The 27,160-nt window shown below is 37.6% G+C and overlaps 2 protein-coding genes across 3 annotated transcripts; one reads left to right on the forward strand and one right to left on the reverse strand.

Annotated features, from left to right (window-relative positions):
- Positions 1-4,823: 4,823 nt before the first annotated feature.
- On the forward strand, positions 4,824-11,886 carry mecr (mitochondrial trans-2-enoyl-CoA reductase). 2 transcript variants are annotated; one of them, XM_039657271.2, is made up of 10 exons: positions 4,824-5,163; positions 5,240-5,337; positions 6,258-6,389; positions 6,467-6,610; positions 6,685-6,787; positions 7,441-7,543; positions 7,633-7,706; positions 9,352-9,409; positions 9,497-9,569; positions 10,863-11,886. In XM_039657271.2, exons 1-10 carry the CDS (start codon positions 4,973-4,975, stop codon positions 11,024-11,026), a joined length of 1,140 nt encoding a protein of 379 aa, XP_039513205.2. In that variant the 5' UTR covers positions 4,824-4,972; the 3' UTR covers positions 11,027-11,886. The 2 variants fall into 2 exon arrangements, with proteins under 2 accessions (XP_039513205.2, XP_039513203.2); XM_039657269.2 differs by having other exon boundaries at positions 4,951-5,163; positions 9,349-9,409.
- Positions 11,887-14,996: 3,110 nt separating this feature from the next.
- smpdl3b (sphingomyelin phosphodiesterase acid like 3B) lies at positions 14,997-26,298 on the reverse strand. The gene is made up of 8 exons (XM_039657268.2): positions 26,056-26,298; positions 24,471-24,684; positions 22,446-22,543; positions 22,215-22,358; positions 19,964-20,133; positions 19,698-19,878; positions 17,195-17,328; positions 14,997-15,794 (listed from the first exon to the last, which is right to left on the reverse strand). The coding sequence occupies exons 1-8, from the start codon at positions 26,123-26,125 to the stop codon at positions 15,432-15,434; spliced, it is 1,374 nt and encodes a 457-aa protein (XP_039513202.2). The 5' UTR covers positions 26,126-26,298; the 3' UTR covers positions 14,997-15,431.
- Between the last annotated feature and the right edge of the window lie 862 nt (positions 26,299-27,160).

Raw genomic sequence — 27,160 nt, forward strand, 5'->3', positions numbered from 1 at the left:
TCTGCACGAAATTTTACACATTTGACAAGAGTCCCGCCCTGAACAAATCTACATGCTGACATTCACCCACAGTAATAGCGCCACCTGCTGGCAACAGGAAATGACCTTTAACGAAGCAGCCCCCGTCGCATGTTTGACCGACATGTACGAAATTTCTGTGGCACATCTACCATGTCCAGACGCACAGAAAAGTCTCTTGGAGCGATGCCCTAAACTCAACAGGAAGTCGGCCATTTCGAATTTTACCGCCATTTTTGGATGATTTACTCATTACGTACTTTAACTAACTCCTCCTAGGGCTTTAGTCGGATCGACTTCACATTTCTGCTGTGCCTTCTAAAGGCATTGACGATGTAAAGTTGTGCTATCTGCGCGTTTTCGTCGATGGGTGTGTCCGTGGCGTCGATGATTCGCCATGAAACAGGAAGTTGTAGTAACTTGGCTGTAAATGCCCAGATCTGCACGAAATTTAACACATTTGACAAGAGTCCCGCCCTGAACAAATCTATATGCCGACATTCTCCCACAGTCATAGCGCCACCTGCTGGCAACAGGAAGTGACCTTTAACGAAGAAACATAGCAAATGCACAGCCGCACTGGCCGAGCTGCAGAATATGCAACGCGGCGCCTCACACCCCGACTCGCTACAGGTGCGAGGGCCCGCCCATCGCTGCTTGCACCTTTAATATTTACTTTTTTTTTTTTTTTTGCTACACTGATGACTTACGTTTGCCATTTTATTCACTTTGGTATCATAGCCTATTGATTGTTCTAAACTTATTAAACAAAAAAGCATGCAGGAGCTCCATCAAGTATTTGCTATTGCAATGGCACAGCTCTTTATTAGCTATGAAATCAAAAAAATTTTTCTTAATATTTGTTACTGGTCTTATTGTAAAATAAAATACATAAACAACAAATAAAACCCCAGCATATTCACAAATTTGTCTGCCCATTCAGTCGTAATGGCCTCCTGATATCAAAATGTACGTTTTGTAGCTTTTAGTACGAATATGTTAGCCTTAAGGTTATGAATAAGCTAACACAGTCTCATCCCAAGAAGTCATATAACTGAGATACGTCAACATCCACCTTTTAAGGGTTTAAACGTCGGTTACATGGCGATCCCGGGCCGTCATACAACTGACGCTTTACCTTTAACGTCGGTTAGGTGATGAGGTAGGTTCAGGGGTAGGTTTAGGTCTGGGGTAAGGTTCTTATCACTCTCGCGGTATCTTGATGTACACTCACCTAAAGGATTATTAGGAACACCTGTTCAATTTCTCATTAATGCAATTATCCAATTAACCAATCACATGGCAGTTACTTTGATGAATTTAGGCGTGTGTTCCTGGTCAAGACAATCTCCTGAACTCCAAACTGAATGTCAGAATGGGAAAGAAAGGGGATTTAAGCAATTTTGAGTGTGGCATGGTTGTTGGTGTCTGAGTATTTCACAATCTGCTCAGTTACTGGGATTTTCACACGCAACCATTTCTAGGGTTTACAAAGAATGGAGTGAAAAGGGGAAAGCATCCAGTATGCGGCAGTCCTGTGGGCGGAAATGCCTTGTTGATGCCAGAGGTCAGAGGAGAATGGGCCGACTGATTCAAGCTGATAGAAGAGCAACTTTGACTGAAATAACCACTCGTTACAACCGAGGTATGCAGCAAAGCATTTGTGAAGAAGACAAAACACACACAACCTTGAGGCGGATGGGCTACAACAGCAGAAGACCCCACCGGGTACCACTCATCTCCTCTACAAATAGGGAAAAGAGGCGACAATTTGCAAGAGCTCATCAAAATACACGAGGTAAAATGATATAAATACTGTTTGTTTTCTGTTTCTGTACTGTTCGTTTCGTGTCTTAGGCCATCAATGCCCAGATAGCAAACTGACATTGAATCAACGTAGAAACATGTCATCGAAACAACGTTGATCTGACATTGTTTTGCTCATCGAATTAACGTTGAACCAACGTCAGACGCGTCATTCTTTCAAAACCAACGGAAAATCAACTTGAAATCAACGCGTTGTTTCAACGTTATGAAAGCAAACCAATTTTCGATTTTCATTTAGCTTTGAAGAATGCCGCGTCTGACGTTGGTTCAACGTTAATTCGATGAGCAAAATCAGCGTTGTTTCGATGTCATGAGAGACGTTGTTTCCACGTTGATTCAATGTCAGTTTGCTGTCTGGGACATTTATGAGACATTAAATCATGTGTAATTTTGACTTCTCTGTGCATGCTTTTTGGTGGACCCCCTTAGCCTCCAGTCGACTGATAGACAATAACGGTTTGATTGAAAACTGCTAAAACATATCAAAAATTAATTTCAAAGTGAACTATCCCTTTAAGAAACCGCAGGGGAATCATCATGGTGTTGGGGACGCAGAGGATTGCTTGTACTTTAAAATTGGACTTGGGAATTCCGATGAACACATCGTATAGGCCTAAATGATCTGTTTTGAGCTCAAATGTGTGTTTTCATGACAACGATCGCAAACACACCACGCATGCAACAAAATGTTGATACTCAGGCTTCTTCAACTGTCCTCCTCAGCCATCGAAAACCTTTTGGAAATTATACATTTTTGGGGAAATTATAAATCTGAATAAGTCACGCAGATTCATAGGCAATTAATCAATCAATTAATGTCATGAATTGCCAGTGAAGCTCTAAGTAAGCATCCCACGTATCAATGAATGACTGCTGGACTCAAAAAACAAGGGTGGTGAACCAACAAAATATTAATAACTTATTACACTGTAGTCAACGTATGCTTTAGTTCCATGTGAGCTTTTTGCTTTTTGCATTTTTTTGTGCATAATAAAACCGAAATGCTGGAGATTGGTTTCCTTGACAAAATTGTTATACCATAACCAAGTTTAGTGTATTCTTCTTCACAATATATTATACTCATATTATTTTGATTGTTTAATTGAACCTGAAGGGAAATTAGATGTTTGATGTCTAAATTATTAATGATGAAATTCATCATCCTCTGAATCCTTCAGGGCCCCAAAACCACGTTCATACAGTAGCCTGTGTTTATCAATTACCACATGGAAAGCTTTCGCCATTTTTTTTAAACATGTTTGTCCGATCCACACAAAAGTTGATATGATGTGGATTTATAGTAATGTGAATAACATGGAGAGACTGTGATACTAATTATGTCCACTAGGGGCCACTGGATAAGAAAGCCTTTCACAAAGGACAATAATAAGACAATATCATCTGTCTCTTTTAATGTAACATATAGCATAATATGTATTAAAGATTCACTTAAAGACACACTGATGTCCAAGTATGACCAGTTAATTATGTTTTGTGGCATAATTAGACATGACGCATCATATTTTCATACCATGATAGTTGGTTTTATCATGGAATTTAACATTGCAAAAAAGGTTGTGAATGAAATTTCAAATTTATTTATGAATAGTACACGTATTGCCGAATAAGGAGTTTCTGACTATATGAACACAGACACACATTAATCATCATTGTCAGATATTGCCCTCATGCACACTGCACAGGATAAGAAATTGTTTTCTAAAGGTTTCCATCAGTTTGAATATTTATTAAGACACAATTTTGCAATCTTTACAAATTTCTCACAATACATACAATACAATACAATATATTTTGAGTTGTGGAATGAATAACTTTGGTGTCATGTATGTGCTAAACTGAAAGCATATAACATACATAGGCTACAGCACAACATGACACCCACTCGGAAAAATGTGCAGCCCCAAAATTAAATGATTTTTTTGTTGCCAGTGAAATAATTTTGTATTGCAGAGCTATTATTAGAATTTTTACAAATATATAACTATTATATTATTCACTTTTGAAGGCATAGTGCACTGGTCCTCTATCTGCTTGTTTTTGTACACCAGAACGCAGATTTATATGCAGCTACATACATTTATTATTATATAGCAATAAGTAAAACAACAATAAATTCTAACTTTTAATGAAAAAGTTATGCTGGTTAATAGACTCTTTATGTAACACTTAATTTTATTGATTAAAACTGCAAATTTCCAGCCCTTGAAACTGCCATGAAAATGAATAATCAAGTCATGTAAATATCTATAGGCAACATCATTTAGATGTTCATATTCATATTTAATTCATATTTAGCATTCATAAAATATTTGCCATATAACATTCATTGACAGCAAAAATGTTCTGACTTTCCTCAATCATATATATCAGCCTTCAGCGACTTGAACTAGAAATATATTAAAAAAATTGTGTGCGTACACTATGGTACATCATCACCTCATGAATATCAAGTATGTGCCAAAAGTTTTATGGCAGGCAAAATTTGCATATAACACTACGGTTTTACTATCCACAAATGTATTTGACTTATAGTTGTGTTTTGACGAGTCATAATTATAACTTGACTATTCAAAATGATAATTAGATATATGCAATTATACATTGAACTATAGTACAAAATTTGATTGGGGATGTTTCTAAAGTTTTGACTACACTAACACTATTTTACATATGGGCTATGTATAATGACGTCATAGATGTTTTATATTGACGTGTCGGCCTACAAAAGTGTGCCATCCCTGCACCACACTATTATGATCAGTCAAAAATGCGGAATAGATAAATAGAATTGGATTTTTGACTTGACAACACTAAATTGCGACTAGCAGATCCAGTTAAATGCTAACTAGGCTTGCCATATGGCTTTGCTAAATGGGCGCTGGCTAGGATGGCCAATGAACGACGTTTAGGATACTAAAAACACAGGCTTGGCTTATGATTGGACAGTCCAGGAGGAGAGCGTTCATTTTACGGCGCATTTACTACAGGCTTTATGGTAACAACATGGCGACTTACATGAAAGTAAACACGGACTTGGGCTCTCTTGTGCTTATTTAAACGCTTCAAGACGATGACATCTTGATTTTGGACACATCACAGCTTTAAAATGAAACTATCGCGAGTCACATCTTTTTTAATTCGGGGGCGTCACGTGTACCGGGCTCCAGGTTCTGTTTCATGTAATGAACCGATCCGAAATGGAGCTGTCCTCATTAAACAACACTTCTCTGTGTCTGCAGTCAAAGACAGCACTGCACTTGTGTACAGAAAACACGGGGAGCCCTCACAAGTTGTTCAGTAAGCGTGTCACATCCATAGATAATAACACTGTACTGACGTATAAAGTGACCTGCGTGTCCTGAATGATTGACAGGTTGGAGTCATTGGAGCTGCCCCGTGTGGGACCCGAGTGTGTCCTGGTGAAGATGCTGGCGGCTCCCATCAACCCCTCGGATTTAAATATGCTTCAAGGCAAGAGCAAAGCATTAATAAAACATTACATATGCATTGGCTCAGAATCAGGTTGTTTGGGCAAAGAAAAAAAAAGAAAACGAGGAAAATGAAGGCTGTTTTGATCTTGCATTGTAATATTGAGGAGTTTTCCACAGTTTATTCCGCTTAATAGTTCACTTTAAAAAATAATTTTTGGTATATTTTAGCTTACCTCAAGGGCATCCAAGATGTAGGTGTCTTTGTTTCCACAGTATTTTCAATTTTGATATTTTTAGGTCAAACCGTTCTTGTCATATAATGGAGGCCTATGGTCAGAGAAGTCCAAATTAATCATGATTTAATGACTAGTAAATGTAAGTTCACATTGATGGCCTAAGACACGAAACGAGTGGTTTGAGTGAGAAAACAAACAGTATTTATATCTGTTTTTAACTTCTGTTACCACAGCCACGTCCAAGTGATCTGAGGGCGCGGGCGCTTTGTGGTTATAAGAGGTAAAAACAGATATAAATACTGTTTGCTTCCTCACACAAACCGCTCGTTTCGTGTCTTAGGCCATCAATGTGAACTTGCATTCACTAGTCATTAAATCATGTTTAATTTGGACTTCTCTGACCATAAACCTCCATTATATGACTGACAGACCAGAACGGTTTGACCTAAAAATATCAAAATTGAAACTACTAACAAAATTGAAAATATTAACAGTCGAGTGCCCATGCCCTGCTGAATGCGTCGAGCCGTTGACCTATTATTTTGACATTTCAAAGTAGCCTATTGAAATGCATATCGCGATATGTACATTTGCCATATTTCGCTGTCGTGCATCCTTCCTTACAACAGGTTTAAATAATTTTAGAAAAAGTAATTTAATTGCATTGCAGAGTGAAAATTGATTGGGATAATGGCATATTTCTTTCTTTTTGTTGTTTGAACAGGAACGTATGCCCTCCTGCCAGAGCTCCCAGCGGTGGGGGGCAATGAGGGCGTGGGTCAGGTGATGGAGCTGGGAGAGCGGGTGACCATACTCAAGCTCGGCGACTGGGTGATTCCTAGAGATGCTGGATTAGGTGAACATTACACGTGCATTCACACGCCTGGTGTTCCCATCAGCAGATCTCTAACAGCCCTGCATTGATCCGCGCAGGTACGTGGAGAACAGCTGCGGTGGTGAACGCTGGTGATCTCGTGAGTTTACCGAAAGACATTCCTCTACTGTCGGCTGCCACTTTAGGAGTCAACCCCTGCACGGCGTTTAGGATGCTCACAGACTTCGAGGAGCTCAAACCAGGTTCTTTCATTTTGCATTTCCCTCAGGTAGGCAGTGCTCAACTGTACTCACCAAAGTCTAACGGTGTATTCTAGGAGACACGGTGATCCAGAACGCGGCTAACAGTGGTGTTGGACAGGCTGTTATTCAGATTGCGGCTGCGAAGGGGATTCGAACCATCAATGTCATCAGAGACAGGTAACCCATCATCGAGGATGTTCACTGTCTTCTTAAAGGGGTAGTTCACTTTAAAAAAAACTTTTGCTGATAATTTATTAATTTCCATGTTAATATCGTCATTCTTTCTTCAGTCGAAAAGAAATTAACGTTTTTGATGAAAACATTCCAGGATTTTCTCCATATAATGGACTTCAATGGGGACCAAACGGTTCAAGGTCCAAATGACAGTTTCAGTGCAAACTGTTCAAAGGGCTTTAAACGATTCCAGACAATGAATAAGGGTCTTATCTAGCGAAACGATCGCTCATTTAAAAAAAAAAAAGTTTAAGTTTTATAAGCTCAAATGCTCGCCTTGGTCTGTTCTGTGATGCGCGTTGGTGACTCTCCTGTTTGAACTTGTTCATGACTCATTTTCTGAGTCAATTTGTTCATTTTGTTCATTGAATCATCCAAATGACACGAAAAAAGATTAGTTCATTTTTCGTTCGCATATTTCTCTTCAGTCCAATTGCTGGAATATAAAACAGTCTCTGTTTGAATATCCTCTTTCACTTGGAAATGTCTGGAGGTAACATATGTTGTCTTTATGTTGAGTTTCATCAGTCTGCTTTAACAGAGAGGATGCTGGGATGAGTGTGTCAGTGTGTAAAGCAGCTTGTTCCCCGTTCCAGGCCTGACGTGCAGCATCTCTCCGACACACTGACGGCACTGGGAGCCACTCACGTCATCACAGAGGAGAAACTGAGACGGCCAGAGACGAGGGAGCTTCTCCAGGTCAGTGTGTGCAATGTGTGTGTTTGAAGCATTCTGGAGCTTGAAAGAGACTCTGTGTCTTGATCATGTTCAGCGTTTGTTTTTAACAGTCGTGTCCTCGACCGAAACTGGCTCTGAATGGAGTTGGAGGAAAGAGCGCCACAGAGCTGTTACGTCTTTTACAGTAAGTTATCGAAACACAATCTACAACAGTGTCCACCTACTTCTGCAGCAGCCTTCGTTGCACAGGTGTTTTTTTCAGTCATTTTACCCATAGAGATTAAATATATATATATATATATATATATATACAGTATATATATATATATATATATTCTAAAGCATGCAAAAGTAACTTCCAACAGGCCATTATATTATATTATATTATATTATATTATATTATATTATATTATATTATATTATATTATATTATATTATATTATAATATATTATATTTAGGGCTGTGCAAAAATTAATTGCGATTAATTGCATCCAAAATAAAAGTCTGTGTTTACATAATATATTTGTGTGTGCTGTATATAATTATTTTATATATATAAATACACACACATGCATGTATATATTTAAGAATTATTTGCGCTTATATTCTGTATATATATATATTATATATATATATATATAAATGCATAATCTATATTATATACATATTTTATATATGAATAACACATTTTCTTAAATATATAAATGCTTGTGTGTGTATTTATATATACAAAATTATTATATAAAGCACACACAAATATATTACGTAAACACAGACTTTTATTTTGGATGCGATTAATCGCAATTAATTTTTGCACAGCCCTAATTATATTATATTATATTATATTATATTATATTATATTATATTATATTATATTATATTATATTAAATTATATTATATTATATTATATTATATTATATTATATTATATTATATTATATTATATTATATTATATTATATTACAGGTGAAATTCGAAAAATGTGAATATCATGAAAAATTTCATTTATATTGGTGAAACTAATATATTATATAGACTTATTACTTGCAAAGTGAGATATTTCAAGTGTTTATTTGTTGTAATTTTGATGATTATGGATTACAGCTTATGAAAACCAAGTCAAAATTAGAATATTGTGAAAAGGTTTTCATAAACTGTAAGCCATAATCATCAAAATTATAACAAATAAAGGCTTGAAATATCTCACTTTGGATGTATGTAATGAGTCTATATAATATATTAGTTTCACCTTTTAAGTTGAATTACTGAAATAAATGAACTTTTGCACGGTATTCTACTTTTTCGAGTTTCACCATTATATTATATTATATTATATTATGTTTAAAAACTCGAAATTTAAATACAAAAACTACTGAAAATAACCACAATAATAGCTATTGCTTAAAAGCTGGTCAGTAAAGCTATGCAAAAACACAAATGTACAGATCAAACATATTATCAAATAATCACGTCACTAAAAGCTATTCTTAACAGATCAGTTTTAGCCTGAGCTTTAAAGAGGTCAATAGAGTCCATTTGGTCGGCTGGAGCAGTGTGTTGTGATTGGGAAATGTCCCGCCCCTTTCCATAAACGCCAGTTTAACACACTACTAACTAACTCAAACAGGCCCCGCCCCTTTTATTTTGCATATTAATTATTATAATGAGGAATATTGTGGCGTGTTCGTTCCCGGAAGAAACTCAAGGCTACAGTAGAGGCGATTCAGGAGTTCAGAAACACTGAGCTGAATGTCAAAAGGCTTAATAGGATGTAAACGGGACCTTTGATAAGCAGTGTGTGTTCAGTCTTCTGTGTGTTCTTCAGAAGTGGAGGGACTATGGTGACCTACGGTGGGATGGCCAAACAACCAGTCACTGTCCCAGTGGTGAGTGTGACTTATGAACCTCGATATCTGGCTTTATAGAATTATATAGATAGAATGTGGTCTACATAAGCATTATTCTTTCTTTAGAGTGCACTGATCTTTAAAGATGTGAAAATAAGAGGTTTTTGGGTGACCCAATGGAAGAGAGAGAACAAACATGGTGAGTTTCCCCCAGAAAAAGTCTTTCTTGAGTTGAGTTGTTGTGTGAGGAGGACCTACACTCACCTAAAGGATTATTAGGAACACCTGTTCAATTTCTCATTAATGCAATTATCTAATCAACCAATCACATGGCAGTTTCTTCAATGCATTTAGGGGTGTGGTCCTGGTCAAGACAATCTCCTGAACTCCAAACTGAATGTCAGAATGGGAAAGAAAGGAGATTTAAGCAATTTTGAGTGTGGCATGGTTGTTGGTGTCAGAGTATTTCACAATCTGCTCAGTTACTGGGATTTTCACGCACAACCATTTCTAGGGTTTACAACAAATGGTGTGAAAAGGGAAAAACATCCAGTATGCGGCAGTCCTGTGGGGGAAAATGCCTTGTTGATGCGAGAGGTCAGAGGAGAATGGGCCGACTGATTCAAGCTGATAGAAGAGCAACTTTGACTGAAATAACCACTCGTTACAACTGAGGTATGCAGCAAAGCATTTGTGAAGAAGACACAACACACACAACCTTGAGGCGGATGGGCTACAACAGCAGAAGACCCAACCAGGTACCACTCATCTCCACTACAAATAGGAAAAAGAGGCTACAGTTTGCAAGAGCTCACCAAAATTGGACAGTTGAAGACTGGAAAAATGTTGCCTGGTCTGATGAGTCTCGATTTCTGTTGAGACATTCAGATGGTAGAGTCAGAATGAGAACAAGGATCCATCATGCCTTGTTCCCACTGAGCAGGGTGGTGGTGGTGGTGTAATGGTGTCGGGATGTTTTCTTGGCACACTTTAGGCCCCTTAGTGCCAATTGGGCATCGTTTAAATGCCACGGCCTACCTGAGCATTGTTTCTGACCATGTCCATCCCTTTATGGCCACCATGTCCCCATCCTCTGATGGCTACTTGCAGCAGGATAATGCACCATGAATCATTTCAAATTGGTTTCTTGAACACGACAATGAGTTGACTGTACTAAAATGGCCCCCACAGTCACCAGATCTCAACCCAATAGAGCACCTTTGGGATGTGGTGGAACGGGAGCTTCGTGCCCTGGATGTGCATCCCACAAATCTCCATCAACTGCAAGATGCTGTCCTATCAATATGGGCTGACATTTCTAAAAAATACTTTCAGCGCCTTGTTGAATCAATGCCATGTAGAATTAAGGCAGTTCTGAAGGTGAAAGGGGGTCAAACACAGTATTAGTATGGCGTTCCTAATAATCCTTTAGGTGAGTGTATGTAGAGTTTAATCTAAAATACTCGTTAACACCTTTGGCCTCCTGTGATAGATGAAGACGCCTTACGAAACATGCTGGATGAACTGTGCGTCCTCATCCGCGCGGGGAAGCTGTCGGCTCCGGCTTGCGCTGAAGTCAGGCTCCAAGACTTCGGAAAAGCCCTTGAGAATGCCATGAAGCCGTATGTGTCCACCAAACAAGTGTTTGTTATGTGATCCCTCTTGTCACGTTTCCTCAATTCAAACACACATACAATAAATGTGACATCAAAGTCCGGTGAGCTTTATCAGACTTTTACTGTATACTTATCTTTTATGAGCATAATAAAGATTATCAGTATGTCAGACACCAGTTTACGTTTATAAGGATAACCACACTGATAACCACACATAAGCTGAAATATGTGTGTATTTGTCATTTATTTCATCTTGAGCATCTTGTCCGGTTATGCTTAAACATGTAAATCCTCAAATGTTAAAAATACACACAATAAAATAATTATCAATTATGACAATGAAATAGAGATGCAACATTTTTTTGTAATATTGATTAGTACAACAGATTGTTAATATGAAGTGTTTGCTAAAACTGAGTGTTCTCTTTGGCTTTTATTGACATTACACAGATTGAAGCATTTTATGTTTTTAACACCAGTATCTTGTTCACATTGAAAGTGATTTTTTTTTTTTTTTGCTGGAGTGACTAGCTGTGTTTGCATCCATGTATTTGTATGCCAAAAAAAAAACATTTATATTTTGGAAAGTAATTGTCATTCATCATTCACATTACGAAGAAGAAAAATCAAACATTTATCATTTTTGGCAGTCTTCCATGCATAATAAAAAAAAGTTTCTGTTATATGTGGGCATAGACAACTCATACAAAATAGTAAAAGAAAAAGTGTTGCAATATAAGTTACTGACAGACAGTGTGAACTACAGTCGATCCTAAAGTCATCAACTTAGAGAATCACAATTGACAATTCAACATCTCTTTTCTGATGACGAGGGCGGGTCAACCTGTCACTCACATCATGAGATCCACCAATAGCAAACCACAACCATCCAATCAATAATTCCATGTGGAAAAAATCAAGCCCCGCCTACATTTGTTCTTGATCCAGAAGTTGTTTAACTCTGACATACGTCACAATAGTTTGATGCAGTGATATGTGTTTGTATAAGCCGACCCCTAAGTTCGCAACACACTGGTTCTGTCACACAATTTGCTTTTTAATAATTACTACAACAAAAAAAAGCTCTGTGATCAATAAAAGTTTATGATACTTACAATTCAAAAATTAACTCCACACAACACGACAAGCTTAAGTCCCATTTAGACACTTGATCACTACTGCTTTTGCCTTTTTAAAAAGTAAAAGCTTTATAAAAAACACAAGGTGTTACTGATGTATTATATGTCATAGAATAAAATGTGGAAATATCTTGCGCTTGTGTCCACCACAAAAAAAAAAAGGACAATTGAAACAAAAGTGCTAAAATGTAATGCAATTTCCGGATTTTGGCCTAAAGAAATACATCATACCTGCAGCACAACAGAGAAGAAAAGACTATTACAACTTCCGTTTCATGCCAACTTTAAAGGGATAGTTCACCCAAAAATTAAAATTCTGTCATTTATCAAATATATAATAAGAAAGATAAAATAAAACTAAATTCTGTATCAAATTTATAGACAAGTAGTTTGTTCAGGCATGGTTTTGTAGGGATTTACAAAAATACGCACATAACTATATAATCAATTCTTAATGCACATGCGAGCGCCATCAACGTTATCACAGGTTCACGTTTAAAGTCTGTTTAGAGACATTCATATACAGTTTTACCTTACAGTTACTGTAAATCCGGCCTCTAGTTCATGAACGCCAGAGGAGAACTGGCCCCCGACTGAGCCTGGGTTCTCCCAAGGTTTTATTTCTGCATTGGGTCATCTGATGGAGTTTTAGGACACCATTGGGTCACTTGATGGAGTTTTAGGACATCATTGGGTCACCTGATGGAGTTTTAGGACACCCTCGGGTCACCTGATGCAGTTTTTGGACACCTTTAGGTCACCTGATGGAGTTTTAGGACACCATTGGGTCACCTGATGGAGTTTTAGGACAACACTGGGTCACCTGATGGAGTTTTAGGACACCATTGGGTCACCTGATGGAGTTTTAGGACACCATTGAGTCACCTGATGGAGTTTCGGACACCCTTAGGTTACTTGATGGAGTTTTAGGACACCCTTAGGTCACTTGATGGAACTTTAGGACACCATTGGGTCACCTGATGGATTTTTAGGACACCATTGGGTCACCTGATGGAGTTTTAGGACACCCATAGGTCACTTGATGGAGTTTTAGGACACCTTCGGGTCACCTGATGGAGTTTTAGGACACCATTGGGTCACCTGATGGAGTTTTAGGACACCCTTAGGTCACTTGATGGAGTTTTAGGACACCATTGGGTCACCTGATGGAGTTTTAGGACAACACTGGGTCACTTGATGAAGTTTTAGGACACCATTGGGTCACCTGATGGAGTTTTAGGACAACACTGGGTCACTTGATGAAGTTTTAGGACACCATTGGGTCACCTGATGGAGTTTTAGGACACCATTGGGTCACCTGATGGAGTTTTAGGACAACACTGGGTCACTTGATGAAGTTTTAGGACACCACTGGGTCACCGGATGGAGTTTTAGGACACCATTGGGTCACCTGATGGAGTTCGGACACCCTTAGGTCACTTGATGGAACTTTAGGACACCATTGGGTCACCTGATGGAGTTTTAGGACACCCTTAGGTCACTTGATGGAGTTTTAGGACACCCTTAGGTCACTTGATGGAGTTTTAGGACACCCTTAGGTCACTTGATGGAACTTTAGGACACCATTGGGTCACCTGATGGAGTTTTAGGACACCCTTAGGTCACTTGATGGAGTTTTAGGACACCCTTAGGTCACTTGATGGAACTTTAGGACACCATTGGGTCACCTGATGGAGTTTTAGGACACCCTTAGGTCACTTGATGGAGTTTTAGGACACCCTTAGGTCACTTGATGTAGTTTTAGGACACCATTGGGTCACCTGATGGAGTTTTAGGACACCTTTAGGTCACTTGATGGAGTTTTGGGACACCTTTAGGTCACCTGATGGAGTTTTAGGACACCTTTAGGTCACCTGATGGAGTTTTATGACACCTTTAGGTCACTTGATGGAGTTTTAGGACACTTGATGGAGTTTTAGGACACCTTTAGGTCACTTGATGGAGTTTTAGGACACTTGATGGAGTTTTAGGACACCTTTAGGTCACTTGATGGAGTTTTAGGTCACTTGATGGAGTTTTAGGACACCTTTAGGTCACTTGATGGAGTTTTAGGACACTTGATGGAGTTTTAGGACACCTTTAGGTCACCTGATGGAGTTTTAGGACACCTTTAGGTCACTTGATGGAGTTTTTGGACACTTGATGGAGTTTTTGGACACCATTGGGTCACCTAATGGAGTTTTTTGGACACCTTTAGGTCACCTGATGGAGTTTTAGGACACCTTTAGGTCACTTGATGGATTTTTAAGACACCATTGGGTCACTTGATGGAGTTTTAGGACACCATTGGGTCAACTGATGGAGTTTTTTGGACACCTTTAGGTCACTTGATGGAGTTTTTCGGTTCCTTGCCACTGTTGCCTTTGGCTTGCTCAGTTGGGAATTTTCAAATTAATGAACTAATCAGTAATAACCCTGATCAGCTCTACCAAACATGGATGTTTTTCCACTAAGAAATGAACATTGTTATTATGTTTTGATTGATACTGTGAAGCTGCTTTGATGCAATCTATATTGTAAAAAGCGCTATATAAATATACTTGACTTGATAAACTCTCATGTCTTTCCAAATTTCTTTTTCGTTCCAAAATTAGAAATTTTTCACAAATCTATTTGATGCCAGCATTTTCATTTCAGGGTTAGACAGTTCAATAAATACAAGCAAATCATAATAGATAGGGCCAGATCTACTAACAGCTCCAGCGCAAACCCTCTTTTAGTGTTAAAAACTACCGTTTTTAGGGATTTAAGGATTTAGTGAAGACATGCAGTAAAAAAAATGAGCGCTTGGCTGAAAAGGCAGGGGTATTTTTACAAGGTTATTTTTTTACTTTTTTAAGGCAGGGTTTGCGCTCGTCACTTTACTGGTATTTGCACCATTATTCACCTCCCATAAAAAAGCACATCTTCAACCAGACACTAGTTTGATCTGTCTTGGTGGATTGTGTTGGTCATTATGGAAATGATGTGTCTGTGATCTTTCATTTGTCTGTAAATCACGTTCAGAAATGTACACTTTTATGGGATCATGCTCTCGTGCTAATCTGCCCTGTTTAGTAAATCAGGCCCCAAATATATAAAGTAGTCAACATTTGAAGTGTATCAAAAAAAGTTCATCAAAGTTGTCCTAAGATGGCTATTGTTCAAAATGCATGTCTAACTTTGATGAAAGGTATTATTGATCCACTTCAAATGTTGACTGCAAATACTAAAGTTATTCATTTTGGCTACGTTAAATACTGCTTATATTGAGACTTTTAAGCTGGCGCTGATGCTGTTCTGTGATCAGTCGAAGCACCGCAGACTCATCATCAGAGACAGAAGCAGAGTGAACAGCACTGGTGCCGTGGATGACCCTCCCTCCTTCAGCACACAGCGCTCGTAAGCCTCGAAGTCGACCTCTCTCACCGCGCACACGTGATCGACGCGGCAGTCGGCGTGGCACTCTGTCAGGTCGTAACCCACCGAGTTAAACTCGAAGTACTTCTGCAGAGAGCACGGGTCGCTGGCGATGCGCTCCATCACGCGGTGCATCGAGGCAGGAGAGGCGTCCGGCACCCGAAACGCCTCCGTCAGGCGGTACTCCTTCTCCCAGCGCGCTCGCGCCATGTTTGCGTGCGTCAAGTTCAGGTAGTAGGTGACAATATCCTTTAGGAACGCAAAACACCAGGAACAGAAGTGTAAATATGTTGAAAGTTTGTCATACAAACCAAAAATGATTTACACACCAGATATGATTTTTTATATTTTTCACTAGTGTGTTCAGGTGGACACTAATTTAAAGTTAAGTGAGGAGAGCAAAATAAAGTAAACTGTGACATATTACTCGACTACCACATTTAAACTAATTTGGGACCAAAAGTTATTCAGACACTTTGAGCTGATCATGTTTTCTTCAGTGTGTTTACTGTAATTGCTATGCTCTTTTTACACACAAACTGAACAACATGAAGCATTGCTTGGTCACTGGTTGAGCTAAACTGGTATTATCTAATTGTGTAGTTAAATTTAACATCTGACAGATATTCAACATAATTGTGAGAGTGTGAGAGTCGAACAGAAGGACGGATAAAACCAGTCAAATATCCACTGAGTTCTGCTCATAATATCACCATTTCCTAAACTATAGCGAATAAACTGAGATAATGTGAGAAATTGAAGGTTGTGTGTCTGAATAAATGGGAATTCGTACGAATTTTACGAGGTGGCTAATTCGTAACAATACGAAAAAGAAGTATATTTCAAGTTCATTTTATGTAGTATACTTAAGTAATGTTCAAGTATATTTTTAAGTATATATTATGTAGTAATTATACTAATGTCACTATGTACTAGTAGTAAACTTGTAAGTGTACTATTTTATTACCGCTTGGGACTAAATTGGCCCACTTTTAGTACATAAAAGTATATGTTTAAGTGTACTATAAGTGTAACAGTAAGTACTAGTTCATAATTATGTATCTCATGTGTACTGCAAGTGAATTTATGGGTATACTAGTAGTTTACTTTTTTACTGTAATACTTATACAAGTATACTTTGAATACTTAATTATACTTTTAAGTATTTCTGGATCAAAAGATTGAGTACAAGAACAGGACAAATATACTTGCTTTTCTCTCAGTATAAGTCAAGTACACTTAAGTGTAATTTGAAGTATATTTCTGAGAAGTATACATAGTATACTTCTGAGAAGTACAGGAAAAATAAACTGAAAGTATACTTTCTTATTTTTAGTTTAAAAGAAGTATACTAATGGCACACTTGAATAAACTTCTTTTTCGTAAGGGTAGTACGATTTTGCTAAATCGTACATACTTTACGAATTAGCCAATTCGTATGAATATGACGAATGACCTACCCCTGACCCCACCCCTAAACATTACCGTCACGTGGGTTTAGACAAATCGTACAAATTTGTACGAGTGAGGTCGTATGAATTAGTACGAATTAGCCACTTTTGAATCACTCGTACGAATTCGTACGAATTGGTCGTGAGATATAGGTTTGTCATATAAATACAGATTTTTTCCCTTGTTCATCATCTTACCTTGATCTCCAGTGTTCTAGTGTCATACTCAAAGATGCGAATCCCAGGGTTATTTCCGCCATCTTTCACACCAGGTAGTGTCGTTATCCAGGGCGTAACGCCTGGTGTCAGGAACATCGCACTTATTGGAGATCCTGTGTAAAAATATTGAAAAGCAGCCTAAAGTCAAATTTACAGGGGTTGTAAATTTTCAAGAAGTTTATATTTGCTATACATATTGCTTACATGAGTATACGTTGATAAAGTAGGATGTGCTAAATATACAACTTTTAATATACTACACTGTAAAAATGAATATGCTTTATCTAATCAAAGAACTAACTTGGAACTAACTAGTAATGACTCAAGTGTTACTACATGATCTAGTCATGATTTGTGCAAACGTTTGAGAATTTTGGTGGACTTTAGTATGCTTTTAGAAAATGTCTTTAGTAACACTTGACACTAGTTAGTTCCAATGATCTTCACTTTATAATACGAATCCAAATAATTAGTAATTCCCACAGAAGTATCTAGTAACACTTTCATCTGTGAGCTATTACTTACTAATTCGTTAATACGAGTTTCTTTTAGTTAATAGTAGTTACTAGATTGTTAATAAACATTTTCAGTAGTACTCTGGGAAGTATTAAAAAAATAGTAGTTATTGATTACTTTATAGTGAACTACCACTTTCGTCTGTGCGCTATTACTTACTAGTTCGTTAATCAGAGTTTCTTGTTAGTTAATAATAGTTACTAGATTGTTAATATTGTGTTACTCATTAGTTCTTGTGTAGTTATTCATTAACGAAGGAACCGTATTCTAAAGTGTTACCAAAAAAATGTTGTAACAGATTACAAGCAAATGTATTAATTAAATGTAACAAATTAGAATTGAGTAATAATTAATCAAATTAATTCCTTAAAAGTTAACCATTTAAAATGAGTAAAACTTACAACAACAACCTAAAAAACATAAATTGAAAGTCACCATTATGGGGATCGGTGTTTGTTTTAAAATTACGCTTTTCTCCTTCAGTGATTCTGAAAATACCTACATAAAATACCTATTTTATGACAATGTATCTATCAAACAGTTGAGGTTAGCTGTTTATTTTTGGTTATTAATGTGTTATGTGGTGATATTATCGAGAACTATGAGACTTTTGAGGTTTTGTTCGGTTTATAAAAAAATGGTGAAATGACAAGTCTATTACTATTTGGCAATGTGCATCACTAACATGATTAAGTGTTGCATATAAATGACAGGGTTAAATATTTCCATCACATCGCCCACCCTTATGCAGTTTATCTCAGGACTCCATTGAAAGTAGCCATGGCATAATACTTATATACTCGCTCCTTAAAAGGTACTTTATCGACTTCAATGGTTTCAATAAGAACATTTAACACCCATGCAAACTTTCCATTCAACAACAGGTTCTTTCGATTACTAAAATGTTATTTACTCTAAGAATAAAAAAAGGTTATTTTAAGAAGAGATCACTAAAAGCTATTTTGGGGACCAAAAATGGTTCTTCGATTGCATGGTCCATAACACAACATAGTCCATAATATCTTTAGTGTCTAGTGTACAAGCCAAATGCAACTCTGGCCAGAAAAACTAAAATGATGCATGGATAGTAAAGGGGAGAAAAATGCATTGCTCATGGCCAATTTGTCTAAGAAGTAGAGCCCGACCGATAAAAGATTTTTTAGGCTGATACGATACAAATAAATATTTGTTGGTTTTAAAATCCGATATATCGGCCGATATTTTTAATTTATTTTTTTTTATTTCAGAAATGCGCAACGAAACATTAACAGATTTCCCTAACCTTAGTTATTTGTAGTTGTTTATGAGTTTTAACTAAAATAATATGATAATGCATTTTAAAAAGAAACTTTTTAAATCTTTTATTGTCACAACAGAACAGACTGATGATAGTGGCTATATGATGATGAGCCATAATTTAGCAATGGATAACGTCATACTGCAATGGTAAAACATACTTTTTCAATATAACAGGCCAAGGAGAGATGATACGATTCATTGCTATAACTGTCACGTGCTATTAAAGAAATACTTCAGTCACATTGTCAAAAGTTAAAAGGACAGTCAGTCAACTACACTGTAACAACGTAACGTAACGCTTCATTCTCGGCTTATTTAACAGCAGCAAAACTGGACACGATAGTCACAAATTTTGTCATGCTTATTTGAGTTGAGAGAACTGATGGGGATGTTCTTTTAATTGCTATTCAAGCAATCTATGTGTCGTGACCAACAGGAACGGTGTAGAGTGCCCTCTGGTGGACAAACTATACAACTCCAACACTCATGACATGTTCAAGCGTGTGTCCGTTTTTATTTTATTTTTTAAATATTCATTTATCGGCCATTATAACTGCCGATACCGATAGTTTGGAAAATGCCTAATATCGGCCGATAATATCGGCCTGCCGATATATCGGTCTGGCTCTACTGAAAAGCTGCAGAAAATATAGCATAATTGCGGTACCGTTGGAGCTGTAGAACATGCGGAAGCTGTCGGTGTGGTGATGGCCGAAGAACTGGCCCAGGATAACAGCGCTGTGCTTCTGTATGAGGTCGATGTACAGCTTATTAAACTCCTTTCTGAACCAGGCCTTATCTCGCTTCTTCTCAAAAACCCCTGGAGGGACGTGGCCGATGATGTAAACCTGGGTAAAGCACAACAAAGAATCACACAATACTGGAGGTTGAGCTCCCTCACTCTATATATACTGTATGTATGTATATAGTGACCTTCTCATGATTTTTGGCAGCGTCCTGAAGCACTCGATGAGCCCACCTGAACTGGTCTGCAGGGTCTTGGATGTTTTCTGTCAGTTTGTTCTGGTCGTAATAGAGGTTGGTGTTGAGCACCATGACTCTGAAGCCGGTTTGATTCAGCAAGTTTTCTGTGTAATATCCTCCTGTGAAGGACAGAAATGAACTAGCATAGTTATATGGCATTCTTTAAAGCGATATCACAATTTACGGTAACACTTCCCAATCACTTTATGGTTCCATTTGTTAACAATGAATAAATACATTTACTAATTAAAGTTAATGTTAATTTCAGCATTTGCCAATGCATAATATTCTTAAAGTAGTAGTTCACATTTAAAAAACCTTTTGCTGATAATTTACTCCCCCCATGCCATCCAAGATATCCACGTCTTTCTTTCATCAGTCGAAAAGAAATTAAGGTTTTTGATGAAAACATTCCAGGATTTTCTCCATATAATGGAATTCAAGGTCCAAAAGACAGTTTCAGTGCAAACTGTTCAAAGGGCTTTAAACGATTCCAGACGATGAATAAAGGGTCTTATCTAGTGAAACGATCGGCCATTTCAAAAATAAATAACAAAGTTTTAAGTTTTATAAGCTCAAATGGTTGCCTTGCTCTGTTCTGTGATGCGCGTTCGTGACTCTCCTGTTCGAACTCGTTCAGCAAAATGAATGAATCTTTTTCCGTGTCATTTGGTTCATTCAACGAAAGAAATATACGGGTTGACTCGAAAAAAGATTTTGAAAACCGATCGTTTCGCTTGATAAGACCCTTATTCATCGTCTGGTGTCGTTTAAAGCCCTTTGAACAGTTTGCACTGAAACTCTGAAACTTTTGGACATTGAACCGTTTGGTTCCCATTGAAGTCCATTACATGGAGAAAAATCCTGGAATGTTTTCATCAAAAACCTTAATTTCTTTTCGACTGAAGAAAGAAAGACATGGACATCTTGGAAGACATGGGGGTGTGTAAATTATCAGAAAAAGTTTTTTTAAAAGTGAACTACTCCTTTAATGGACCTGAGCTAACATGAACTAACATGACAAATACCAATGAATTGCTCAGTGTCAGTGTTGGACCTTATTGTAAAGTGTTAACATTTACAATGTTGTGAATTCTTTATCTGGGTTTAAGTATTATCTACTGCTGTAGTTTATATTTACAGAGTGTATGTAGAATACTTAGTATGTGGGATGTAGGTAGTACGCAATTTGGGTGGACGCTGTTTGACCGGAAGTGACAGGGTTAAGTTGCGCATACAGCGCGGTCAGAGTATGACGCGTTTTTCCAGCCGTGCAGTATTTCTGAGTGCAGGGAAAGTTCTCAGTAGCACCTCAATGCAGAACATGAGATCCACGGGGAGGAGTCGGATCACGATCCAAGGGGTGGAGATGGGTAAGATTAGGGTTGGGTTTAGGGATTAGGGGTGGGTTTAGGGATCAGGGGGCGGAGTTGGTTAGGTTTAGGTGTATGTAAGGTGGGAGGAGTTGGATCTGGATCCGACTCCTCCCCATGGATTTCATGTTCCGCAGTGAGGACCATCTCAAAGTTCTTGACGAAGTAAGTTCATTTCCTGACTTTATATTTATAATATTGAATGTTAATTCTGTTGGGATTATCTTTAACATTAAGTCTGTAAGCTGCGGGTGTTTCGCGATCTTTATGTACATTAGTTTGTCGCGTGAGACGCACGTGGAAGTGCCGATAGTTTTATGGCTAATCTGGATATTGTTGCATATATCTCGTTTAGTTATGTTTATGCATAAGATATTATACTCATTATACTTTAATACTATGAGGACGCTGTATAATATAGCTTAAGTTTTATATGCTCTTCTGTTTGCTTATTTCTGTTATGCTAAAGAGAGAGAACTGTTAAAAGTGTTTAATTGTTAATGTGCCATTCATCACAACTCTATGCGAGTATGTATGATTAACATTTAGGTATTTATGTTTGTTTATTTGTTTATTGCAGAAACTACCTCCAAAGCATAGCTCATATGTTTTAATGGTGAAAACCTGCACAGAAATAAAAGGTGGAAAATATCTGATGACTCCTACTCCTTGATCAGAGTACTGAAGCACAATAAAGAATCGGCATTCAGTGGGGCAATACCCAACATACAATATAATAAAATATAACACCCCTCTTTAACCAAACTGGTCGTATGGTCTATTTTTGTGTCCATATATTGGTGATAAAGAGCTGCTTTAGTGTGTACCAGTTTTAAAGGTTTCTTTGGAGGCGTTGTGCAGCCAGTCGTGCCACAGGTTTGCTGTTTGCTCATAAATCCTGTTCTTTTCTGGAGGCATTTGACTCTTTGGATGGTAGTCATGATTTCCCATCGCAGAATACACCTTGGTTTCTAAAGAGATACAGATGTACAATGAATTTCATTAACCCCCCCAAAAAACAAAAACTAGCAGTTATATAGGCCTAATGAAACGCATACTAGGAAAGACAGATTGTATGATGTGGGTGAGGTTGCCGATTATCCTCAGGACGGGTTCCTCTCCCAGCTGCTCATCGGGCACATGAGGCGTATCATCTCTGTGGAAAACAGATCAGTCAGAGGAAAGTACATAAGTTTGAGACACTTTGAGACCCTAACTCGTTCTTCATTTAAGTTATTTCCCCCAATAACATTAGGGGATTGCATCATACACTATACGTTGTGTATACTAGACCCTTGTTGGCTGATTTTCTCTTTCTAGAATCATTTTACATGCATACACATTTTATTTTGCATCCAAAACTTTGCTTTTTGCCTTTGGCCTGAAATTTATGGTCTAAAGCACGTGGCGCAAGTGCACTTATGGCGTATCCGAATCCACTTTTGCTTGTTTAATGACGGGAAAAATGGTCGGCGCTCCCGGCGCATGGTCTAAAAGAGTTGTCCCTGTTCCCTTAATGAATGATGGGTGTGTTTTGGACGTTTCGTGAAATAAACCAATCAGAGTCTCATTTCCCAGTCCCAGACTTATACGGTAGACCATGAAGTTTCATTTGGTCAACGGCTCAGTCTATCTCAGTTCCTCAAAATAGCAACGCTCCATCAATGCGCCTGAACACACCGACCTCGTTCTCAGACCAGCAGCCCATGGGGGAACAGATGGGCGCAAATGCATTTGCTATTTAAAGGGGGGGGGGGGGGGGAATGCTATTTCATGCATAGTAAGTTCTTTACACTGTTAAAGAGTTGGATTCCTATGCTAAACATGGACAAAGTTTCAAAAATGAAGTTGTACGTTCGATTGAGTATTTCCGTTCTGAAAATACTCTGTTCAAATTTGATTGTTAGCCATTGTTTGTTCTAGGATGTCAAAGCTTCCAGACGCTCTCAACGTTAAAGCTTCGCGTGCTCGTGATTATTTAGCTCCGCCCACACGGCACGCCTCCACCCATTCGGCTTTTTCCGGAAAGACTCGTACAGCCTATCTTTCTTTTATAAATATAATAAAACTAAAGACTTTTTGGAGATATGATGGATGCAGTATTACTCGATAGGTACTCAAGATTAACATGAGATTGACTGAAACGGAGTATTTCACCCCCCTTTAAACAACTTGGCGCAGGGGTTGAAAATGAAAACTGTCAGGCTGAAACTAGCAAAACACACTTGCGTCAGGCCGGGCGTATGATAGGGCCAATGGTGTTGAAAATCTATTAAAAATCAGTAAAAACTGAATGAGTTCTGCAGGGATGACATGTTTTTGTAGAAAGGAGTTGCATCTTAAGGGCCTGTTCACATATCGCGTCTTTTGCGTGCTCAAGTTCGTTATTTCAAATGTATGCGTCGAGGGTACGGCGTAGGCTACACACGTAGACGACGCCGTGGTGAGCATTTATACTTCTGCGTTCAGGTATTGGTTGCTCTGCAGTACTGCTCCGAAACGCTAGTTGGCGGCGGAGGGTTTTAATGTTCCACTGTGTTTAGATTCCTCGCTGCTAGATTACTGCAAGCAATGGTGAATGAAAGAGAGCGGATCATGTTGGAGTTGGAGCTTCTTGAGGTGGAAAAACACTTAATTTTAGTGAAATTACTAAAACTAAAAGGCAGAAATGAGAGAAGACGTCGGAGGAGATGGTACGTGTGGAAATGCGTAGGAGGAAATGCGATGCTACCAAGCCGACCAATCACAGATCTTGCGGTCCGTGTAGTTACATTTTTGAGGAGGTGGGCGTCACGCTACGGCGAAGAGTACGCGGTATGGTACGCGTCTGTGCGTATGCTATACGCCGTACCTACTGCGCGCACCCTACGCACAAGTATAAATTGGCCTTTAGAGCTTGCGTTTAGCTTTTGACTTCTGCCGATTCGAGGCATCATAATGAACTAAACTTTTGTTGGTTTCTGCAATAATCCAGAAGCCAATGGAAAAATCGTATTTTTTTTTTCCAAGGGAATCAAGGTGATGTAAACTTGCGGTTTAAATACATCAGTCGAGTCGCGTGAGTTTAAGGGCACGGCTCATACCCCGTCCAAAAGATGAAGTCCGGGTCCGGCAGGATCTCTCTCATGGCGTGCACTGAGGAGTTTATCAGAGTCCATGGGGAGTCACAGGAATAATCCCCATATATTCCCGCATTTGGGGTCGGACGGCCTCCACTAGATGCGCATTTTGATGCCGCGCTACTCCCTACATCATAAGAGGGATCCCAATGGAGGTCTGAGATGTGCCAAAAACGACCTGTGGCAAACAAGTGCATAATCATCAGAGATATAATAATCATGCTGGGGAAATATTGAGCATCTACAAGATATCTGGGGATATATTGAGCATACATTTAGTACTGATCTTATTTTAAATATATAGTTTTTTGGGATGACTGTTTACCCCAATTTAGGTTTCAATGTCTTGTACATCTTTGGGGAATGGGGAAAAACTTTATGATCTGGGAAATTTTGCCATTTGCCATGTTTCAATGCGCCATTATCACAAACAATCGACTGCACTGCAGGCACAACTATGCAATATCATTACAAAATATTTAACATATTTTTAATAATATTTGATACATTTTCCTAGGCTGCATATCACTTTTGTCCACTAGTGTAAAAAGTAAATAAATTAATAATTTTGCAATCATTTTTTTAAATAATAAAAAATCAAATAATTTAATTAAGAAAAAATTAGGGCTGTCAAATTATTAATCAATCACATCCAAAATAAAAGTTTGTGTTTACATAATATATGTGGGTGCACTCTGTATAATTAATTTTTATATATATAAATACACACACATGCATGTATAGATTTAAAAAATATTTTCACGTATACACTGTAAAAAAATATTTTCAAGATTTGTTATCACAACATTTTTTCTTTTGTCAAATCAACTTAAATAATTTATTTACTTCAGATAACTTATTATTTTGAGTTTCTGATGATTAAATCAATCTCCTTCATTGTATTAACTCACTTTTTTCTATTTCAATTAACTTAAAATTTTAAGGCAACCAGGTTACTTATTTTTTTAAGTTAAACCAACAATATTTTTTTACAGTGTATATATAGTATATACTGTATAATTTATATTATATATAAATATAAATATTGTACATGTAAATAATATTTTTTTTCTATACATGCATGTGTTGTGTATTTATATATATATATATATATATATATATATATATATATATATATATAATTATAAACACAAACTTTTATTTTGGATGTGATTAATCGTGATTAATCATTTGACAGCCCTAAAAAAATAGTTAACATAATATATGAAATAATGTTGACCACATATTGTGCTTGCAGCATGCTCGTGAGATACATTCTGTCAATTTTTTGTATTGATTTTTAATCGTAATATAATTCTACCACTGAACTGTATTGTAGTATCAGTTGTTGCATAACCAAGTTCAAGTGTTCAGTGCGTCCGCCTTAAAATCTGCTTTATTTTCCCTCGTTAAAAACATTATAAACTCGAATAAACTCATAATGGTAAAGCACTGCCGAAAGCTTTGCTCTTCAACAAACAACCTGTCACTTAAAATAAGTGCAGTGCGCGGGTGTTAAATCTAACCCGTAAAACTTTGGGAGACATACCTGTCAACACGTTACTTCTACCAGAGACAATGAAGATGTTGAGAAGGACAACTTTCCAAACACATGCCATTGTGAGCTTGACCGTAAGTGTGTGAGAGATCCAGGGACTGTGGTCTGAGTGTGTGAGAGTCCACAGTCCTCCATAAACTGACAGATAAGATTAGTCTAAGACAGAAAGGGTGTAGGAGCGCGTGTTCAAGCAGAAGTTCTCCAGCTGTTAACAAGTGTTCGAGGAGAACAAGTGTGTGTCAGTCTATTTTAGTGTGCTGCTATTTTGAGGGTATGACTATAGTCTATAACACGCGTCTTGTAGTAGCTCAACATTCAAATGAAAATTGTAGCCTCCTGTATTTCCACACTGTTGCTTTACGATGGATTTATAAACCACTCTTTGTAAATATAGCCTTTCAAAATTAGCTTTTCCACACCGTCTTTGTAAACGAACCACAAATCAGTGTTTAGTCATAAATATTGTACTTTATATTATACGCAGAAGTGACGTGCGTGAGTAACTGTACTTCATACTTTGTACTTTAGTACTGCTGAAAAGGAATAATTGTTTTGTACTCAGATTTCCAAGGTATAAATCATACTTTTTATAAGTGCAAAGACATATAAGTGATCTCTACTACAATTAATTGTGGCACCTTTTACTTATTTAAGTAGCCTATTTTATACAGTTTTTTTTTTTCAACTTAAAACCTCCCTGTGGACTTTTTACAGATTGCATATATCATTCATATTTGACAGTTTCATCCTCCATATTCTAAATGGGGTCAGTAAGTTGAAAGAAATTAAAGGGGTCCTATTATGCCCTTTTACAAAGTCTTGTAATGTCTTAATGTTGTCCACCATTTAATAATGATATTTGTTGAAAAAATTAATAATACCAACAGTAATCGATCACAAAATCATGGATAAGTTACCTAATGGGCGATGAACAGTCTAACTGAAGCTATAAACACTACATCAACACTGTAATGTTAGTTAGCAGAGGCAAAGCTTTGCCCTTCGTTTACATCTATTATAAAAACTACATTGCAGAAGAAAAGTGTCATTTTAAATGGTAATAATATTTCACAATATTGATATAGACAGATAGATA

Source organism: Pimephales promelas, chromosome 12, assembly GCF_988280905.1.
Source record: "Pimephales promelas chromosome 12, fPimPro1.hap1.1, whole genome shotgun sequence".
NCBI lineage: Eukaryota > Metazoa > Chordata > Actinopteri > Cypriniformes > Leuciscidae > Pimephales > Pimephales promelas.

What these genes read in the sequence shown, in the direction of transcription:
- mecr (XM_039657269.2), top strand. Translation starts at nt 4,973, where the DNA reads ATGAAACTATCGCGAGTCACATCTTTTTTAATTCGGGGGCGTCACGTG. An exon ending in GAGCCCTCACAAGTTGTTCA is followed by an intron (nt 5,164 to 5,239) that starts GTAAGCGTGTCA and finishes AATGATTGACAG; the next exon opens with GTTGGAGTCATTGGAGCTGC. An exon ending in AACCAGTCACTGTCCCAGTG is followed by an intron (nt 9,410 to 9,496) that starts GTGAGTGTGACT and finishes TTCTTTCTTTAG; the next exon opens with AGTGCACTGATCTTTAAAGA.
- smpdl3b (XM_039657268.2), bottom strand. Translation starts at nt 26,125, where the DNA reads ATGGCATGTGTTTGGAAAGTTGTCCTTCTCAACATCTTCATTGTCTCT. An exon ending in CATACAATCTGTCTTTCCTA is followed by an intron (nt 22,359 to 22,445) that starts GTATGCGTTTCA and finishes GTATCTCTTTAG; the next exon opens with AAACCAAGGTGTATTCTGCG. An exon ending in CTGCCAAAAATCATGAGAAG is followed by an intron (nt 19,879 to 19,963) that starts GTCACTATATAC and finishes TGCTTTACCCAG; the next exon opens with GTTTACATCATCGGCCACGT.